We start from the raw sequence: 22,332 nt of genomic DNA, 5'->3' as shown, positions 1-22,332 counted from the left end.
GCATTCATGGCTTCCAGCTGAGCCACGACTGCCTTATCAACCGAATGGACCGTTCGAATACCGTCCTGTGGGTTCCCATATTCAGCACAATGGGTCGCCGTCTCCTCAATAATGCCCCATCCCTTATCATCATCAATAGTCTTTTGAAATCTTTCGTTGGATGAGGCGCCAAGTATAGCTCTGTGGTCATCGTACAACCCATTGTAGAACTGGTTGCACAAAAACCACTTATCAAAACCATGGTGAGGAAGAGACCTCACCAACTTCTTGAATCGGCACCAAGCTTCGTAGAAAATCTCATCAGGTGCCTGCTTGAAACTAGTAATCTTACCTCTCAGCTGATTAGTGCGTTGTGGATGGAAGTATCTTTTGTAGAAGGCAAGTGCGAGAGTCTCCCAGTTGTTGATACCAGCAGCAGTCCGTCAAGATTAGTCATCCACTCATGGGCTGAGTCAGTCAGAGAAAAAGGAAATAGCACTTCCTTTATCTTGTCTTGAGTTACTCCCTTAGTAGCGGGAATAGTAGAGCAATAGTCGGTAAAGACTTCCATATGCTTTCGCGGATCTTCACCCGCCACACCTCGGTACAAATTCCTTTCCACCAGATTTATGTAAGACGGACGGATATCAAAAGTGTTACCGTCCTCAGTTTGGAGATTAAAACCTTTAGGAATCGAGGATGCTTTGGGCTCCGAGTGACTTGAAATGTTAGGCATCTTTACTGGCTTGTTGGTAGAAATGAGATTGTCTTCTTCAAAAGACTGGTCTTCTGCAAATAAAAAGTGTTAAAGCTCGGGCTCGAAAGTACTCAAGTCTTCCTTTCGAAGTTCTCTTTGCAGACGGAGTCTATGCCGAAACAGTCTTTCTGGCTCCGAATCAGCTGGAACTAATACCGGCCTGTTTGACCTGGGCATACACAGCACTGAAAGAGATAAATGACAACTGTCTCAAGGAATAAAAAATTCCCTGAGACGGAAAGAAATAAACGAAACAAAAACAGATACGGCTATTGCCTCCCCGGCAACGGCGCCAAAATTTGATACTGTCGTTTTGTACCAAAAATAAACCTAATTAAAACTAACAAAGAAGCTAGTGATAAGCAGGGCCGATCTCCACAGGGAAGCAAGATATCTGTTAAAGGTCTGTCTATTAGGGTCACAAAATGGGGGGTTTGAATTTTGGTTTCTAAACTAATAAAAGGTTAAAGGAAAGAGCAATAAAGAAAAAGCAATAAAAGGTAGAAAATATGATAAAGATGATCAGATAAGAGAAAGCATGCCAAGATTTCGGTTCACCATGGTAGTCTATTGACTCAGCTGCAAATAGCCTAGATAATCTACTGCGACAAGGATATAGGAAAGGTCCTTCCGGTCCACTTTATATCCTAGACATCCACTAACTTAACTTCCGTCCTCGTCAGGGTAGTCTCCTGTTCATAGCAGGTCTATTTAGTCCAATCTTCCGATCCAGGAGTAAATTTAACTAGATTAAAGGTAACTTAGAAGCGTGCACTCAACTAAGTCGATATTATAGTTAAATTGCCATGGGTACAAATTCTCACAAGTAAACTATCTAGTCTATTCGCTACATCGTCACAATCCTACCATGGATTCCCTAATCCCGACATGAAAGAATTTAGCTACTCATATTACTAGTGGTGTCAACAATAATAATAATGAATATGCTAATCAAAAGCATGATAAGATAACAATAATTATGCATAAACTAAATTAGGGCAGAAATAATTAAGAGAAGAAAACAAGAATTAAAGCAAGAAACAATGAGATTAAGATTAATAAGAGAAGAAAGATTACAATCTCTAGGAATCCGGCGTAAAGAACAAATCCACTAGCAAGAGATTAAAGGAAGAGAATTCAACAGTAGAAGTATGAAAGAGAGATTAAGAGAGTTCTTAGATGATAAAAAGCGTACTTAATAACCTAATTAATGAAAGCTTAAATAGGCAAAACAAAGTCTTTAACGAAATAAGTCCAAAACGGGTTAATTAAGCCGGTGTAATACCAAAACCTCTCGATCAAGTGATATAAAACCACTTGATCGAGGACTTCATCAGCTAACCCTCTCGATCGAGTAAAACTCCTTCTGGATCGAGGAAATCCAAATTCCAGCATTTCGATCGAGTAAAGTAAAGTACTCGATCGAACTCTTCTATCCTCCAAACCACTCGATCGAACCAAAATGCTTCTCGATCGAGTGCCTTTCTTCAAGATCAGCTTCTAATTCGTCTTTGACTACTTCGTTGACCACCCTTCACGCACTCCAAGGCATAATTCTCGCTCTAACATTCTCGTCTCCTCAATATGCATGCTAAATAGGATGAAAAGAGTACGGTTTCACCACTTTCAGGTTCATTTCTGCAATTCAGACAAAACAAACCAAAGTAGCCAATTCGGGGCATTTTGCAATACATAACGGTATAAAAAGGCATAGAAATACGTGCAAAATAAGACTTAAAAGGCTATATAAAATGCACGTATCACGCAGCAAGTGCTGCGACCCTTCGAAGAGGCGCAGTTGCTGCTGCGTTTCTTCTCGACTTCTGGTAACTGCTGTTTCGTAAAAAACAGTTTTGAATAAAGGTTTTTAAAGTCGGTTTTGAATGTATTTTTGACGTGAATCTTACATTAATTGGTACAAAAAAATAAAATACAATAAAAAAAAGGATGGGACTTGCACCCTCAGACTTACATATTTGACGAAACGAGATTAACTAAGTTAACGTTTAGTGATTGCTCGACTCGAATGTATGTAGAAAGTGCCCTCGTTGGAGGATTTTAGATTAATTGATTGATTGATGTGTAGTGGTCAAATTGTTCGGTCATGCAACGTGAATGGTACTCAGAATGATCTGAGCTTACGTGGTCGATTGATCAAGCACATAGGCGTCGAAAGCTTAGAGCATGGTCTAGAATGCAAAGAGAGAAGAGAAGGGCGGACACTCGCGTGAAAAATATGGAGACCGAAGGTCTCTATTTATACTAAAAAAAGTGAAGAGTTTTGGAATGACACAAACTTTGGAAAGAAATCACGGAAATATTCTGTAAACAGCGAAAACAGGCTGGAGAAAAGGCGCAGCAGCTGCTGCGATCCTTCCAAGAGGCGCAGTACCTGATGCGTCATTTCCCCAGAGGTTTCCTCTTACGGAAGAAAGATTTCCGCGTTTCTTTTATGGAATTGCGGTAGATCTATACTTCCTTATTCCGTAAAATATGATTTATGGATGATATTTTACCAAAAGATATAAAATTAAATTATGGAATAAATATCTGGAATATTCTAGAACATTCCGACTCGACATTTTAAACGGTTCTTAAAAAATGAGGTGGTTTTTGACCCGGACTTCAAATGAACTCTAATTACTGTCAAAACGACCGTATTGGCGCGTAGATGACGACCAAGGGGTAGACACAAGTGTTTGAGCTATCACTTGATGATAAACTTACGGACTGTCATAAATTGTTCCGTGTACCAAACATACGGCCCAATCATCACTGGGTGATTGGCGGAAGGTGTAGAAATGAGGTATCTACAAGCCCGATAATCGTCATACAACCCGTTATAAAACTGGTTGCAAAGGAACCACTGTTGAAAGCCATGATGGGGAACTGAACGGACCAACCGTTTGAAGCGAATCCATGCTTCATTCAAATCTTCAGCGCTGGTCCTTGCTTGAAGCTAGTAATTTGACTTCTCAGCGCATTAGTTTTCTGAGGTGGGAAGTACCTCTTGTAGAAAGCAAGAGTTAAAGTATTCCAGTCAGTAACTCCTTCATCCTCCATATCCATATCTCGCAACCACTCTGCAGCACCATCTTTTAGAGAAAAAGGAAAGAGTACCTGCTTCACCTGATCTTGTGTCACCCCAGCTGTTAAAGGGATAGAGCAACAATAGGTAACGAATTTCTCCATATGTTTTATAGGGTCCTCAGTAGGTAACGAATTTCTCCATATGTAAGATGGACAAATCTCAAAAGTTCCATTGTCTGAGGTAGGAAGCTTGAATCCTTTTGGGATGGAAGCCAATGTAGGCTTGGAATGACTAGCTAGAGTAGGCATGATGGTAATCTCAGGAACTGTGATTTCAACTGGAATTTCAAGATCAGAAGTAATGTCCTCTTCAAAGGACTGATTTTATGAAGTAGTAGAATGCCCCGTCTCTACGTCAAGTATACTCAAGTCTTCTACTTGACCCACTTCTTTCTGAAACTTTCGTCTGTAGTGAAAAGTCTTCTCTGGCTTGGGATCTATTGGAAGAATCTCAGACCTAGTTGACCTGGGCATACACGAAACTAAGTAGAAAAGTGTGAGAACGGTCTCAAGGAACTAGGTTCCCTGAGACAAAAAGCCAAAATAAACAAGGGTTAATTCATATAAATACTCTATACTATGACCAACCTTCTCAAAATACTCTCAACTCCATATTATTTCAGAATTAACCCAACTATTAACCTCATGTTCTCGTAATAGACTCGGTGACCTGCTACCGCCTAATCAAGTCACTTTTTTTTAATAGTTATCTCATTACCATCAACTCCTTCACCATTATCACCAACCAATTCACCATTACCATTAGCAATTTAGCAACATTAACACCGATCATAAACCTAACAACCATCAGCACCACTACCACCAACCTCAACCACTGGTCCCCCACCAACCTTACCCGTAGTCCACAGCTTCTCTCTCTAACTCCATCGTCCCTTAATCACAAAACGTCGCTGCATCAACCGTCGTGCACTAGCACAGATCACCGCAAGTAATTCCCTATAGTCAACTGTCGGGCTTCACGACGACTCATTTGATCAGTGTTATTTTCTGGATTTGTGCAAAATTGAACCAAGACAACCTTAATTATTTGTTATCACTCCGACCAACACCGTTGTCAAGAGGACCACTAGTCCATGGGTCTGAATCGATCCAAATCAGATAACCTATCAATGCAAGTGTTCTCATAAAACAAATTTGAAGAGAAGAAACCTTTGTGTACATCATCAAATGACCCACAACACCACCATCGAACACAATATGTCCACCGCACAATACATGAACCCACAACCGCACACTCTCAACCCATGAAAAGAGCAGATCAGGTCGTCAAAATCAAAGATGCTCGGAGGCTCGACGATGGATGTTGGTCAGAAACGAAGATCTGATAGGGTCGATGTTGGAGATGATGGTGAAAAGTGGTAAGGACGATTGTAAATATGGAGATCGGAGCAGTGCCAGATGGTTATGGCAATTGGGAGGTTCGCTGATTGAGGGGAAGTGTTATAATGATTATATAATTATTTATCATGTAATTTACCTGATGTTAACTGGAAACAATAGGTCATAAAATGACTGAATCTATTTTGAGAACAAGGTATGCAAACTTCGGTTTATTCTGAGTTAAAGTGTAATTAGGAGTATTTTAAGAAGATGTGCAATAGTTGGGAGTATTCCCGTTAAATAACTCAATAAACAAAAACAAACAAGAAAATTGTTGCCTCCCCGGCAACGGCGACAAATTTGATAAGGCTAAAGTCGTATCACCAATATCAAAATAAATCTATCTCAGTACTAACTAAATATCTAGTGGTAAGATAGGTAGCGAATCCACAGGGAGGCGGTAATAATAAGTTTGCTAATATTTAGATCGTCTGAAGGTAACCGATTTCTTGGGGGTTTTGATTTGTTTGTTTTCTATTAACTAAATAGCAAGTAATTAAACGATGTATAACAATAATATTAAAGTGTCTAGGATTGCGGTTCACTAGGTCAATTATATGGGGTTTCTTAATCAATTGCTAGGTCAATCGAATTATCTAAGGTCACAAGATTGATTAATTTTATTACGTCTATTAGATCAAGTCTAACATGCAATCGCTAATATTAAACACAATCTATTTGATTATCGCAGCCTATATTAATTCTAACCCTGTCGGTGAAAGTATTAATTCGCTATACTAATTATCAATTCAGGCCTAAATCGATTAATTAGAATAAAAACAATAATCAAACGATAATTCATGTGATATTACTAGCAATCAATTAATATTTTCCCCTTTCTAATTAACCTAAATCCCCTTCATCCTAGATGAAGAATTTAGCTACTCATATTTAATTCAACAACAACAATAAAGATGGAAGATAGCATAATTAAAGACATGAAATAATAGCCATCAATTAAAAGCATAAAACTTGAATGATTAAATTAAGGGTAATTTGATAACTTATACCTTGAATAAGTCACTTTTTCAAATCTTATACCTAAGATAACTTTCTTTAAAATCTTATACCTAAAATAACATTTTCTTCCAAACTTAATACCAAATCTGAAAAAAAAAGCCTTGAATTGACAATCTTACCCTTACTAATTAAACATTGTCATTTTTTGCCTCACCTATTAATACACACATCCATGATCACCACCACTAAAACCATCACATTAGTAAGGGCAAAATCGTTAATTTAGGGATTTTTTTAAGATTTGGTATCAAGTTTGGAAGAAAATGTTATTTTATGTATAAGATTTTAAGGAAAATTATCTTAGGTATAAGATTTGAAAAAGTGAGTTATTCAAGGTATAAGTTATCAAATTACCCTTAAATTAATGAAGAAGGATTAGTACCTTAACAATTAACGAGGAATGATTAAGAACAAAGTACGAATGTAAAAAAGTGTGTTTCCAGTCGTCCAAAAGTAATAATAAGCGTAGCCTAATAAATCCTACGAGTTAGAATTTATATTACAACAATACGTGTTTTAGGAAAATACGGAAACAAGACCGACAAAGAGGTTCCTCGATCGAGCCCTCATGCTACTATATCGAGGACAGTTACTCGATCGAGCCCACTTGCTACTCGATCGAGGAACTAAGGTTCCAGCTTGATTTCGTCTTTACTTCTTTTCCCGTCTTCAAGTCTCCTCGTTTCTCGTGCCATGCTTCGTGTATTCCACTATGCCATAACCGCAATGTTCATCTTGACTCGATTCACCTCGTAATGCGTCATTTCTGCATTAAAACATAAAGTAGCGGCAGTATCGACAATTCACTATAAAAGGCATATAAATGATATAAAAGGCACGAAAACGGTATATAAAACATCATGAAAGGAGTTATAAAAGTGTATATAAAAGTGGTACATCATTGTTGGCAGGGGAGATGGTGGATATGGCTGAGCAGTCGGATCCAGCGAGGGAGAGATGGTTGTGGAATAAGCTCTGGAAAGTTCCGGTATGGCCACGCGTAAAACTCTTCTTCTGGCAACTCTGTAATGAAGCGTTGGCAACAAAAACAAACATCGTCGCTCGAGTTGGAGGTGAGTCTTCTTCTTGTCCTTTATGTAATTTGTCTAATGAGTCGAGTATTCATCTGTTTCGGGATTGTGGGGTGGCAAAGTGGGTGTGGGAAGAACTGGACTTGTCGGCTGAGGATTCGGGTGGGGGGAACGGTGTCCGGTGGTGAGTGGAGGAGAGGTGGAGGGAGATTGGGGAGGCGGAGTATGGAAAACTGATGATTGGATGTTGGGCTATTTGGGAGCACCGAAATAAGATTGTTTTTTACGGTGCGGATGTTGACCCGGAGAAGGTGGTTAGGAGAGCATGTGACGTGTTGAGTGAGGGCGAGTGTGTGGAGGAAGAGGGGGGAAAGGGGCAGAGGGCGGAGGAGCGTGGTGGGAGAACGGAGAGGAAGAGGGCGTGGGAAGCAACTCCGGAAGGGTATGTGAAGGTGAATGTTGATGGGGGTGAATGACGGGGAGGGGGTCACTACGGGAATGGTGTGTAGGGATGGGAGAGGGAGGGTGTTATGGGGGGGCTTCTATTGCGAGGACTGAGTGCTGGGAACCGCTTATTGCTGAAGCTCTAGCTGTGCTGGACGGGTTGCAGGAAGCTAGGAACAGAGGTGATCGTAACGTGATGGTGGAGAGTGATTGTTTACAGCTCGTTGATGCTCTAAAGGAGAAGCGGAAGGGAAGAAGCATGTTCTCGCAGATTATAGATGATATTTTGGTTATTTGTAATGATTTTCAGTCGGTCTTATGGTCTCATACTAGTCGTATTAATAATTGTGTGCCGCATTCCTTAGCGCATATTATGCCTAGAGTAGTTGGTAGAATGGTTTGGGTAGATGTTTTACCTCGGATTGCGAACAATGCTGTTATGTTTGATATTTCGTTATTAATTTAATACCCTTAGGGGTGTTTTCCTCAAAAAAAAAAAGTATGGATATCCATCGGATATCCGCATCCAATCCGATTATTTTGGATATCCGAAATATTTGGTTTGGATATTGGATATCTAACTTCAGGTTTTCTAATATGGATATCCGATCCGAACTAGCACTTTGGATCATATACCCGATCTGTGCTCTGCCCTATTCTAAGTTATTCTAATATCAACGAATATTAATACGTATTTTTTGGGAATATTTTGAGATTTCGAGATTTGTATGATACATTCTGAGCTTTCGAGTAAACTTCTTGAGCTCTGGATTTTCTTTAACCTTGTATTTTTTTTTTTTTGAGTTTATAAGTAAAGGTTTCGAGTTTTGAAAAATATATTCCGAGCTTGCGAGTAAGTTTTTCGAGCTCGGTAAGAAACTTTACGAGCTGTGTAAGAAATATTATGAGCTTACAAACAAATTTTTCGAGTTTCATATGTATCAAAGTGCAATGCTGTGAATTATTAATAAAGGAAATCAAAGATGAAAACCTAATATATTTGTTACGTGTATTAGGCCCCATGCTCGTCTAATCGTCTTATCTCACCTTATTTCTTCGTTTCTCCTTCTTCTTCTACCATTCTTTTACATTTCATTCTACACCTCCATCATCATATGGTAATTATCATCCCGTCTCCATCACCGGTCTACTGCTAATTGTCCATTAAATCTTTGATTTTGTTTAGAGATGGGGAATTAAAATAGTCGAAAAAATGATATTAAGAGAGAAGATGATATTGGAGAAGCAGTTAGAAAAATATGGAGAACACTGAAAGGAGAGGAGAGATCTAATATACGTTGAATTTGTGTTTTAGGTTACAACAATAAGCAATTATAAGGGGAAAAAGACTAAAATAGCATTGGTTGTATAATAACACTATACAACCGGAGGTATAGTCTATTAACTGCAAAGCTTTACCCGAAGAACATAGTTCATTATTTCTGTTTTTTTTTTATTTGTGAGTATAAAAAACCGATAGGATAATATTATCTGTGCAATGACGATTTTCCCTTATGGTTCTTAAGAGGAAGTTCATGCAATCCTGCGCCACATTCATGGGTTGTTGAAAAAGGAGTGGAAAACAATTTTTACCTATTACAAAGTAGTTGTTTAAGTAGTCATCAATCATAATTTGCGAGTTTGACGCATCAATTTTTTGTGTGAGGTTTAATAAGATGGCTCTATTGTATTGCTTTAGTAAAGGCGAAATCTAATAAAATAAAATAAAATCTTTAACCTTGACGAGAATCAAAAATGGATATGAACTAAAACTTTTTTTCGAAAAGCAAAAGTACACCCTAAATCCTCCTCCTCTCTAAAAAAAAAACCTAAATCCTCCCCCTTTGCTGCCGCCGTTCTCCTCCTTCCTCCTACCGTCAACCATCAACCCCATACTATGTCGCCGGGGACGGGGTTTCTCAAGACCTTTCTCCGGCGACCCGTCTCCTCTCTTCCTATTAACCCTCCTCCCCTTTCTTACCCACACCCGGTTCTGGATCGTACGGGTCTGCCCGTTCCTCTCGGTCTGCATGGTGTATGTGGGCTGTTCGGGTCTTATCGGACGAGTTTGTTGAGGTGGTGTTGCAGGGTGGTGCTTGGATCTGGCGGTGTTGTGGGTTGGTAGGGAGGCGGTGGCTTCCTTTTTTTTCCTGTGTTCCGCTTTGTTTCCTTTATTTTTTTGTTTAATTTCCGCTTTCGTTTTTGTTTCGTCTCTCTTTCTGAGGGCTCTGTCCCCGTCTATCGGTGGTGTCCTTCTCTCAGTTTGAGAGCTTTCTTTTTCTGGTTCGTTTGCAATTTTCTAATAAGTCAGCAGAAGATCAGCGTTGTTATAGATCGTTATATGGTTTTAAATATTTTGTCCGATTCATGGCTACAATCAATCACGTCAGAAGAAATGGATACTCGTCAAGGAAGATTCGGAGACTCTCTTATGGATGAAAGGCCTTTTGCGGCGAATCGATGATAGAGACTCTGTTGCAGTGTTTCATTCTTTGAACAATAATTTATTTCCTATGGTTGTAATCGATTTGTATCCGATTGAGCTTGACATATGTTGTAGATGTCGTATGATTTTTTCTTAATGATAGTGATTTTTTCTCAAAGAAAATCAAACGACAAAAGTTATTTCTATTATTATACAAGAGTAGTGAGTTCTCTTCCTTTGTGCTTCTTTGTCTTCTTCTCCGTAGAACTCAATCAATGTTCTTGTGAAAGCCAACAATGCCTACTACACAATCAGGTAAGTTTGAGGGAATAATTAATAAACCTTGATTAAATAGGGGAAAATTTGAGGGATATATGTAACAAATGATTGATTATACAAGGGATATTCTACATGGTACCCCTCAATTTTTCGACATTCTACATGGTACCCCTACACATTTTAAAACATACATGGTACCCCTAATTGTTGTCATTATTACTAAGTGTACCCCGAAACTTTATTTTCCATCAATTAAGCTCAGTTTTAGGCGTTATGTAATGACTTGGACGCGTAACCAAACTTGTCATTTATTTTCCCATGACATGAGGACTTAATTAGGCTCAATATCCATCTCGATCCTAATATTTATTGATGATATATGGGCTAAAAAAAATTTGACGGGAAATTTATTGATTACTTGCCAAATTATCACGTCCAAAGATGGATATTGAGCCTAATAGAGTCCTTATGTCATTGGATGATAAATGACAAGCTTGGTTACGCGTCCAAGTAATCACTTAACGCCTAAAACTGAGTTTAATTGACGGAAAATAAAGTTTAGGGGTACACACACTTAGTGATAATAACAACAATTAGGGGTACCATGTATGTTTTAAAAAGTGTAGGGGTGCCATGTAGAAAGTCAAAAAATTGAGGGGTACTATGTAGAATATCCCATTATACAATTAAGAAGAAATGAGAAATGAGGAAAAACATCATATTCTCAAAAGAATACTATGAACAATTATTAAGAACTATGAAATAATTACATAATTAGTTTTATGCAAATGAAAAAAAAAAAAAAAAAAAAAAAAAGATAGCCATAGATGAATGTTGGACCGTGGTACATGCTCTAGTTTTTGAGGAGATAAAGTCGAAAATGGAGTTAATGAGAAAATTTGAGCAACATCAGTGGAGGAAAAATGGAGTTAGGTGAGATTTTATTAGATTAATGATTTTATTTTTATTTATTAATGATTTTAGTTTTATTTTATTATATTTTCTATCATAAGATTGACAGGTCGAAAATTAGAATAGGGTTAATTTGCACATAAACTAAAACATATGAGACTGATTTGCTACTTCCACCCTTTAGTAAATTAATTAAAAGGATATGCGTTGAGTCAAAATAGCCGTTGGGATCGACATGTGCGAGAATTTTTAACAGACCAGGCTGCCAGGCTGACAGGATCTTATTGGACGATGTGTTAGTCCTATCCCCCTATTTTTTCTAATTTGAAACCAACCAACACGACGAGTATGGGTCATCACCTCCCCTATCCACGCTGTCATCTTCAACATTCTTCGCATATACGAAAATTTTCGCTCTTTTCACCTTTCTTTACTCCCATCTTCATCAACACAACCCACTTTCTTCATTCATCCTCTCTCTCTTCAATGTCTTTGCAAAGAGACCAATTTTTTGTTTTTTGGTCTAAGTTATAAGTTGGAATACACAAGCTCAAAACCTCAAGCAATATCCCACACCAATTATGAACTACCAGTTCATCTGTAATAGTGCAATGTTGCCGTTCACTGCTAACATAAATAATTATGTACAATACAGTATGAAGTACAAAATGAATGTGTATTGACAAGGACACAAGGTGCAGACTGCAGAACAGGGCAAACAGGGAACAACGGCATTGTTGCCGTTCACTGCTTAACGAGGTGCCGTGTGTTATCCCAAAGCCATTGGCGTGCTAAACCATCCAGCAACGGCGATACCTGTGGTCCAACAGATGATGAAGTATTGGCTCAGACAGAAATCATTACAGCAATCATAAGTAAAAAACATGTCATCTAAATCCTCTCTAGAAAGTAAATTACCTTTTGCCAAACTTGGTCATGATAATCATCGAGCCAATCAACCTCCGAAGCCGACAGCAATGATAAGTCGATCATTTTGCCCTGCTTATTTTTTCAGAAGACATTAGCATCACCGCATTTCCTTATTTCCAATGGAGCCAAATAAAGACTCGTTACTCCTTGGTTCTGGATTATGATGGAATAAATCAAAATTGCTCACTAAAGTGGCTGCACTTTTTACTCTTGTGAAGTAGCGGTCATTCAATGTAGTTCTCTATGCAATTTTCATCACGGGTTATTCGGAAACAGCCTCTTTGTGTTGTTAACACAAGAGTAAGGCTGCATACATCCGATCTCCCCTTACCCCGCAATTTGCGGGAGCCATTGAGGCATTGGGGTAATGTTGTTGAATTGTGGTATTAGCATCACCGCATCACGAAACTTTTTCCATTTCCAAAGGACAAGTACTCCTATACTTTGGTTATGGAACATGATGGAACTATATAAAATAACACGCTAAATTGGCTGCACTTTTAATTGTGGAGGAGTTATCAATGCAAATTTCAAAGATATTTTTATTATCAGTTGTCCGGAAATAGTTTGTGTGTATAGCTCCCTCTTACCCCACAAAATGACACGACCCCTTGCGGCACTATGCTAATAGAGCTCTAAAAAAAGTACGGTATTTTTTGAGTTACTGGTAAGGTTGTGTCAGAAACTCTCATCATAATGAGCTTGTTTCACCAACAAAAAATAAATAGATATTAAATAAAACAAGAGCTAAAAACTACTCCAGCACCTGAATGGGAACAAAAGTCAGCTTCTCAAAACCTAGATACCCAATGCCTCCAAAGCGATTTGGTGTCGCAATTTCTTTTACACAAAGAAGATTCTGCATCAGAACAATGACCAAAAAGAATGAGAAAAAGTGGAATGTCATGCCCTGTGATGGAACTTGAAAATTTTGTTTATTGTGTCCCAATCACAATATTAAAGCTATTACACTACAAAAATATACAAGTAGATATTCATTTTTATCACAAAAAAAATGAACATGATGCAAAAAGAAAACAGTATTTGTCTCCATGACCCGAGGTCAGTGTATACAGATCTGCCAATGAACACGACAGAAGATGCAATAGGAACAGCATCCTTTCATTTAAATTCTGCGGCAGTAAAAACAGAGAAAAGAATAAAAGAGAGAGAGAGAGAGCGCCAGAGCAGGACCTCAATCCTAATTCCGAAGGCATGATCTTCGTAATACCCAGGTTCATTGCTGACAATCATGCCTTTCTGCAAGGGTGTTAAATTTCCAAATCGAAAACTAATACTTTGAGGGCCTTCATGAACATTTAATGCAGCTCCTACACCATGCCCTGTCCCTGAATATAGAACATTGTTTTAAGTACCGCATACAGGATATCACATAAACTAAACCTCCTTTGTATGACACAACTGAATATGATGCCTTGATGAGCAGACACAATACTCATTCACAATTCAAGAAAACTTGAAGAACTCGAATATAAGAATGTCAAAGGAAGTACCGTGGCGGTAATCAAGCCCAACTTTCCAAAGCGAAGAGCGTGCAAAGGCATCCAAAACAAAGCCAGGAGTGTTTTCAGGGAATACAGCCTGATCAAGAGCTATATGACCCTACAAACAAACATATCATCAACACTCAGCAACAATCTCATAATTCAGCGTACTGGACTTGAAATCATGGAATAAAATATAATCAGGCAAACCATTAATAGAAATCGATGGTACCCTATTCACATTCAGGTTCTTTCCAACCTTCACAATTCATGGTCTCTTCTTTTTTATTCTTCTAGGGGTCTTCTTCACATGTTTATTTGCCGAAGAACTCCTAGTGAGTGGAAGATTAAGGATTTACTGGTTTGATTTTGAATTTCGATAGCATGCTTCTGATTAAGAAAGGCTGGCATCCTTATTTGGACTCCAATTTCAAATGTTTTTGAAACATGGAAATCTTAACTTCTCAGAAACTTAAAAATATGGGGGTTTTGCTGGACTATGGCCTCCGTAAAAAATAATACTAATGATATTTCGCATTGAAGATCTAATATCAGTCCAATGTGTACCTAGTATTGAGAAAAGAATAAATTTGGGGGGCAATTTTTCAACATTTATACACAGCATTTGTTTCCAATTATTATGATATCTTTCTTCCAACAAACACTACCTTTAACACAAACAAAACTAACAGACTATAAAGAAGGAAGCGGATGCTAGTTTTGCATAAAAGAATAGATAATAGTATGTAGCACCTGTAGAACGCGAGTGAAACATTCCTTTTCTCGAGCAGTAGGTTCACCAAAATGTACGGTCCTTGTAATGTCAGTTGTACCGTCGACATATTGTGCTCCACTGTCTAACAAAAAGAGCTTTGTGGGATCCACCACACTACAACTACCTGGCTCAGGTTTATAATGTATAATTGCACCATTTGGGCCAGAACCTGAATCATTCCACATAATAAGTAGACTGAAAAAGCTTAGCATCCAGGTATAAGTTTAGAAAGTAAATACCAATAACTACACTTTAAAAGCAGCGAGAGAACCTCAGATCGAAAGAGGCAACAAAAAAGAGTTTAGGAAGACGGAAACTTAAGCTATCATTTAAGAAGAATTGTGTAGAAATCCCTTCCTTGAAAATTTCAGAAAATTAACCCCCCATGGGAGAAGGGATATGAAACCCACGGGATAAGGGATATGAAAGCACTACAGCTAGCTACGAATCACACATTAGAAACTTCTTTAAAAGTTTGTTCAATCTCTTCTTCAGCCCCAAAAGAAGCTGAAGGCAATAAAGGCACAACTCTACAAGAAGTTAGATTTTAAATACTATACTAGATGATGTGGACTATGGATCACACATTAGGCATTATTGCATTGATGGCTACTTCACGCTTCAGCTTATCAAAAGGGAGTCTGATGCTAGGATAAGCGAATACAAATAAGACAAAGCGTGCTGACAGAGAGAATGCCAATATCCTCACTTACCAAAACCGATAACAAAGGGTGCTTATTTGTCCACGTGAAAACACCATTTAAATGTTTTAGTCGATCATCACTGCCTAGATATTTTATAATTCGTGTTGAAGCTCCCTCCTCCCAAATGCAACTATTTTCTTTTTCAAATACCAAAAGCTAGTGAAACAAGGATGTTCGGCTTCTCAGGCTTATAAAATGAACATTTTCTAAAGAATATGATCACCAACAATTAAGTGAAAATTTCAAAAGTAGAAAAAATTGAATAATACCGCTAATAGTGTCAAAACTTGTATCCAAAAAACCATCTTGACTTGTTCGAAATTCAAGGAGTTTGTCGGCAACTTCCACTTCTGTCAGTATAACACCCTTACGAATCTCATCCTCCAACCAAGCCCAGAATTGTGCTAGGGCAGCTGCATCCCTTCAAAATGAATACGAATATTACACTAGAAGAATGTCATAAATGCTCAATTTCAATGTAAAAGAAGCGGAAGAGAGAATAACCCTTATCAAAGCAATGAAGCATCGGTGAATGTTCACATGCACCAGCATGAATAAAAAAAATGCCTAGTCCCTAACACACAAGTATCACTTGCACCAGTATTAAACAAAGAAGAACCAGAAAACAGCAATCGACCGAAGAAAACTGAGAACTGAAAAACCCAATGTTCACATATACTTGTGCACACGTGTATGGTCTGCATGTTTTTAATCCCATAAACAAGGGATTAAAAATACCTTAAGTGAGAATTGCGCATCCCTTCTATCTCAGCCGGATTTTTTAGTGCCTTAGCGATGGCGATAGGAGAACTCTTGTACAAAGCAGTTGCTCCATCAAATTGACCATTAGAACTACCATATGATTTGGTACTATGTCCCTTCTTCTCATGGATTCTTGAAGCCGTCTTAAACGTGTCAATGATGGCTGCATTAACAGCTGCAGTGTCAATCATGAGACGCGCCCCTTCAACTGCCAAACTACAGTAGAAGATAGGTGATTCAAGCAATGCATTAATAGATGTAAAAATTTGAAAAGACAAAGCTTCAGTTTTATGAATATTTTACACTAGCACATTCATGCTTTCAACTAAATAATTTTGTTTTTTACTTCTAAAGTTCAAATGGGATTTCATCCGCCATCCATGAAATGTGAGTAAATCATGAACAACGAAATCGCACATCAACAATTGATCAACCCACTCGCACCAATCTAGGATAAAATTTATTTTTGCAAAAATGAGGCCAAAGTTTTTAAATGTTGAAGTAGATTACAATTAGCTCAAAGATGATGAATTTCCATTACACCATGATTTTAAAATGTACTCGTACTACTCAATAACTGGATACTAAACATATATGCAAACAAAAGACTTACTTCTCAACTTCCTTCAAGATTGTTTCATAAGGCTTCAACTTTATGCCTGCACTCTGTAAGTAATCCATCACCTCTGATGTGATTTTAGAATCATCAATGAAGAGATCCGCTCCATCAACATCCACGATCAAGTACGCATACATAACAGGCGAGTTAGGAATATCACTTCCTCTCTGTGTTATAAGGTTGTATAATCATTAGCACAACTTGCAATATGATGTCTAGCAATGCTCAGAAATTATTGTCTTTTGATGACATGTTGTACAAGAAGAAAAAAGGATGGCCGGGTAATGGAAAGGGAGGCAAATGGAGCAATATGCCCTATTTCCTCCAAAACTTCCTATGTTGATAAAGTTTCAATTTGGTTTCCACGAGCAAAATGGAGGTTCCATTTTCTTCTCCCCCATTTCCCTCCAGCTCTCTTTACTATGCAAACAAAGGAAATTCCTCAAACCAACCCCCCCCCCCCCCTCTTTCTTCTTCTTCTTTCTCTCCTTCCCTCAGAATCCCTCCATCCAAACAAAGAGGCAGGGTCTATGTTTTGACCAATTAGAACTACCAATATTTATAAAGTAAAGAACATTGAGATTGGTCAAGTAACTCACCAAATTCAGTAACCAGGCAATTTCATCGAGCTTGGTAACAATTATAGATGAACAACCAGCATTTGTAAGCTCAGATCTTAACCAAGATAACTTCTGAGACACATCAACACCTGCATATTTCAATTCATGCAACCTCACAAGCCCACTTGGAGGCTTTGGTCTTGTCATCTTCCAAACTTCGTCAACAAGATTGATGTTGGACAGAAGAACTAAATCATGTTTTTTCTTCGAAATGTCCTCTCTAAGCTCTTCTGCAGCATCAAAGGAAAATAGGAACTGTACCCTTCACAAAAAGAAGAAAACGTAGTATCAAGAAAGAAAACTATGATCTTTTTTTCAAACAAAAATTAGGGAGGAAATCTATCTATAATACAGAGTAATATGTTTAAGAATAATCTACAGAAGTCAAGAACAGGAGATACTGACAGAGTGACAAATGAACAAGAAGAGAGAAATTGTAGTGTATACATAATATTCGAGTATAGAAACCACAAGATACAACTCCTTGTCCCTTTGTCAGAATATAATGCAAGCAGACGAATCTGTGTTACAATGAAGCAAGCATACAAACCACAGAATTGAATGTGTCTTACAGGATCAATGCCGACTTTGGAGCCAGATGGCAGCACATCATTAAGCCACTCAGCCATAGTAGGAACACCCGTATTACCAGCACGCATTAAGATCCAACATGAGCTTAGCTCCTTTTCAGCCTAATTATGATTCAAATTGAACAAACTTTCAAATAGTGAGTTCAAGAAAGATAGACTCAGTCAAATATTTTATACAGAGTTACAGGAGTCGAACTATGGAACTGTCTTCATAAATGTTATGCGATATGCGAAAATGTAAGCATACAAGAAGACTTGAGCAATCAGGGCATAGACGGGTCAGAATATAGGCGCTAGGGTTGAAATATACAAAAGCAAAGTAGCAAACTATCTAACTTTAGAAGCGCCATAACATAACTCCTTGTTTTCTGTACCTTTCCCCTCAATCTTTCGATGCAATTGAGATATAGATATAGGAGACTAGTACCTGCAGAAAGTATCGACCATCTGTCCACAAAGCCGCTTTATCCTTTGTTACGACCGCAGTTCCAGCACTTCCAGTGAAACCAGAAATGAAGGCCCTCCGCATATAACACTCGGCAATAAATTCACTCTGCAATGCCAAAAAAACACAACTTACCAAGTGACAACAAATTCAAATCTGCTTGCAAATGTCATTTCATTAAAACAAAAACCGGTTGCCCTCAACTCAACTCGGCTTATCTTTCAATGCACTGTTAATTCGTAGTTTACAAACTAATTGCACAGCTCTAAGGCTTAAAAAGACTTTATTACACCTTAATAATTTCCATAAATCAAACTCCTTAATATACATTAAATCCAGCCATACATCAAATTTCCCCAAGCGTATTCTGAAACGTGTTGTACACTCGCACAATTTCCAATTCAATCAACTCTAATCCAATCCAATCCAATCAAATCCGCCTTTAATTATGGACTAAATATGTAAAAACATGTGCCCTAAGCTACACTTAACCTTGAATAGTGAATGAAATACATTAGAGTAGTACAAAATGTACATCAATTCATTGAAAAGATAATTAAGAAAAAGAGAAACCTGGTGAGCATCTTGAGATGGAATGACATAAGCGTCGATATTGAGGGTGGGGTTAGCGAAAAGCCGGCGTAAGGCAATAAGTTTATCGTCAAGGGGCGGCGATGATTGATTGGATTTGCGAAGCTCCGACGAGGGTTTGGCGGAGAAAGAACACTTGATTATGCTGAAAGATGACCGAATTTGGGGAAGTAGGGAAATTGAAGGGCGGCGTTGAAAGTTGGGGGAAAATGGAGGGAGAGAGGAGAAAGAAAAAACACGGTGATAGAAGAGATGGTGGCGTCCTATCCTTGCTGAGGATACAGAGAGCGCTTCCATGGCGATGCTAACTTGCACTCCACTTCCAACTAGTTCTCTTCTAACTAAGATAACGTCTTCTCTTCCTTTCCTCTAATATGTTAAACTCACCTTTCTTTAGGGCTCACATAAATCCGCGGCAATAAGTCTCACATGTGTTCGTTACAAGCTTATGACGTCTCACTAGGTGCATTTAGTATATTTAAATTCATATATGACATAATATGGACCTTTATATTTTTGTTCATTTCAACTTGAAACAAAAACTTATGCTAGACACTGGTATTTACCTCCTATGTTAATCAATATATATGTCACTTTGTGTTTTGAGCGGGTTTGACCCACAATTCGCAGGTCATCTTGTGTTCAGGTTATGGTCAAAGTTTATATTCATACTCTAGAAATGGGTCAACCCGATTTTGTTGGTATATTTATTGTTCTTTTCAAAATCACGTGTCTCGAATATTATGGCAAGCATCATATGAAGTGTAACATTGAACCCCCAAATTAATATAGTACAAAATTTGAAGTCGGCACAAATAAACCAACAAAAATCGAGCTTGTTCCAAAACCCTACATTTGGTTTGAAAAAACGTTAAAACATGATGTACGGAAAGTACTCCAAGTAAGATACCCTTCAAAATAGTTAAAACCATTCCTAACAAATGATATTAATTAACTTTTAGAGGGTCAATTGTAATCAAAGATTCTGAAAAATAAGGAACCATTTGGAGTAATACATATGGCCAAGAATTAACAAAAGAAGAAAACTAAAGGGCAAATAAGTGTGCCGGAATTAGGCATCTTATTGCTGTCAATATGACAAATTTAAAAAAAACTCAAGATCAAATAAATTCTTCAATGAATAAACGACGACAATATCTTATTTATGAACAGTTATACCTTACTTGTAGCTTAATGCTAACAATCTCTACTGTTGGACCATATAGTTATATGATTAAGTTTTGATAATGACAAGTATGCGCTTTATATTATATATACTCTTGCTCCGTTGCTCGTAATCGTTTGTTTAGTCTTCGTAAGATTGACTTAGGTTACAAGTTTAGCAAGTAATGTTATAGCATCCTTAGCTATAACATTGTAGATTTGTGAAGCATCATTCAAGTAATGTTATAGCAGCTTGAGCTATAACATTGAAGATTCCTAAAGCGTCATAGTAACTGTAACAAGTTTCAAGTATGATGATCACTCAAGCAAAAGGCTCGATCAAGTCTATAACAAGCTCAAGATGAAGAGCTTATGATCAAGAGAGATGATTCTACTACTGAAGATCTCCAGGAAGATTAGCTAGTATAGGTCATCATTCGATAACGGTAATTTTAGAAGTAATTTCGACAAGTAATGTTATAGCTATTTTCTTTTGGTTTCCGAAACTGTATAAAGTTAATAGATACCGAATCTAATGAACTGCCTCTCATTTCGATAAGATGAACAAACCAAGTTCATATAGTTTCATACTGATGTACCCAACTCTGGAAATATAAGCAACATAAAGATGGTTTTGAAATGTTATGGTCATCATATGAACTGAATAAATTAGAAAAAACAGTGACGATTAGAACTGAATTAAATTTGAACGCCTATAACCTTTTTTTTTTATCTCTTGATTTTAACAACTTTTATTTTAAATCGCTTAATTTAATCAAACGTACATGATAGTGAAACAGTACCCAAACAAAATAACTGGAAATTGGGCCCATTTGTGTGAAGAACACGAATTGGCTAGCCGATTCATGTGGTTGACATGAAATGTTCTGGTTATAATATAAATGGGCATTGTTGGAACCCTGAGAAATTAATATAGGAGTTCAATTTGTAGTAATGTTCGAAAGCGGTTTTGTCTATCAACAAAATCCGTGGAAGAATATCCCAATTTTATAGAGCTCTAAATAGTTAATCTACAATTCTACACCCCTTACCAAAATATGGATAACATGTTCATAATGAACAGTAACTAATGCACACCACTTTGCTCATTTCAACTCCAAAACGCAGCGTTCCATATTTAACGTTTTTGTTTTGTTTAGAGGATCTCTGGTCTTCTTTGTCATTCATTTTCAGCCATAACTTTTGCCCTTTCTCTTCTCTTCTATTCTCTCCTCTCCTCTCCTCTCTCTCCTTTCTCAGCTATCATCTCATCCATTCATCCCCTCAAACTCTCACCTCCTTCAAAATCAGTACAATGGTTGGCTCGTTCCTGCTTCTATCTAATTAGGTAAAGATACCACCTTTGCTTCTGATTCAACTGATCATATTATTCACTTTTTTGGTTTTAATTGTTCTTATCATTCTTGTGCTGCGTTTTTCGTAGTTTTTGATTGTGATTTCTTTTTTGTAAGTTTAATCATAAAAGTGAACTAATTATTCACCTTAATTGGTTCTTGTAAGTTTAATCATAGAAGTGAACTAATCATTCAGTGTTGAAGTTCATTTGTTTATTTACTATTGTTTCCCCACTAATCCGGTCTATTTGTAATTTAGGCTAAAGTTCACGCTTTCTCTTAATACGGTTGTTGCTTATATTTGGATACAGATTGTTCAAGACGATGGAATCCGGTTCCCCCAATGCCGGAAGCAGTCATAAACAAACGGAGATGAACTGTCTAATTATCTCTCTTTTGGGTAGAGTAATTATTTTCCTAACTTTACTGGTGACATATTAGTTTGTTTATTTTTTCCCTTTTCGTATCGCCTTTCAATGTAGTTATTTCAGGCAATTGTCGTTAACATTGAGGTGAAGTGAAAAGAGAGGAGATGAACCATGGCTCTTTATTCTTCAAAATGTTCTGAGGAGTTTGACCCACTTGGTTCTCTATTTGACATTTATGCGCGTACAGGTGGGGATAGGCAGCAACGGCACGATGAGGTGGAGCAAGTGGTGGCTGGTTCGGCTCGATTGATGCCCAAAGATTGTGCCAGGGTGTTGCTTGGTTGGTGTGCAAGGACGGTGGCGAATCTGTTTTGATCCGGTTGTGAACAAAGTGGAGGGGCATGGTGTTTAAAGGTCTGTTTTCTAGCGTATTCGTCTGAATTTGCTACACAAGCACTATCTCCTTTGGTGTATATATATAAGTGCAGTAATTTAGAATAGTTATTAACACGTTTCAAATTGTATTGCATGCGATGGTCTCATGTTAATGAAGACTAGAACTTACC

The 22,332-nt window shown here is 37.7% G+C and overlaps 2 protein-coding genes and 1 non-coding gene across 3 annotated transcripts; 2 read left to right on the top strand and 1 right to left on the bottom strand.

The window, feature by feature from the left end:
* The first annotated feature begins 234 nt into the window (after nucleotides 1–234).
* Nucleotides 235–340, top strand: LOC141650158 (small nucleolar RNA R71). Its single transcript, XR_012546211.1, has one exon. It is a non-coding gene; the product is annotated as a small nucleolar RNA R71 (small nucleolar RNA).
* A 7,449-nt stretch (nucleotides 341–7,789) lies between these two features.
* LOC141649504 (uncharacterized) lies at nucleotides 7,790–8,188 on the top strand. The gene has a single exon (XM_074458192.1). The coding sequence runs from the start codon at nucleotides 7,790–7,792 to the stop codon at nucleotides 8,186–8,188; it is 399 nt and encodes a 132-aa protein (XP_074314293.1).
* Nucleotides 8,189–11,891: 3,703 nt separating this feature from the next.
* Nucleotides 11,892–19,272, bottom strand: LOC141647845 (aminopeptidase P2). The gene is made up of 13 exons (XM_074456193.1): nucleotides 18,862–19,272; nucleotides 18,271–18,396; nucleotides 17,826–17,945; nucleotides 17,233–17,508; nucleotides 16,628–16,800; nucleotides 15,991–16,230; nucleotides 15,522–15,673; nucleotides 14,527–14,717; nucleotides 13,783–13,891; nucleotides 13,463–13,617; nucleotides 13,035–13,127; nucleotides 12,257–12,337; nucleotides 11,892–12,154 (listed from the first exon to the last, which is right to left on the bottom strand). The coding sequence occupies exons 1-13, from the start codon at nucleotides 19,174–19,176 to the stop codon at nucleotides 12,083–12,085; spliced, it is 2,103 nt and encodes a 700-aa protein (XP_074312294.1). The 5' UTR covers nucleotides 19,177–19,272; the 3' UTR covers nucleotides 11,892–12,082.
* Between the last annotated feature and the right edge of the window lie 3,060 nt (nucleotides 19,273–22,332).

The sequence above is a fragment of the Silene latifolia genome, chromosome 3 (assembly GCF_048544455.1).
Source record: "Silene latifolia isolate original U9 population chromosome 3, ASM4854445v1, whole genome shotgun sequence".
NCBI classification, from domain to species: Eukaryota; Viridiplantae; Streptophyta; class Magnoliopsida; order Caryophyllales; family Caryophyllaceae; genus Silene; species Silene latifolia.
Note: the sequence above shows the minus strand (reverse complement) of the source record. Positions and strands in the feature narration are given on the sequence as shown.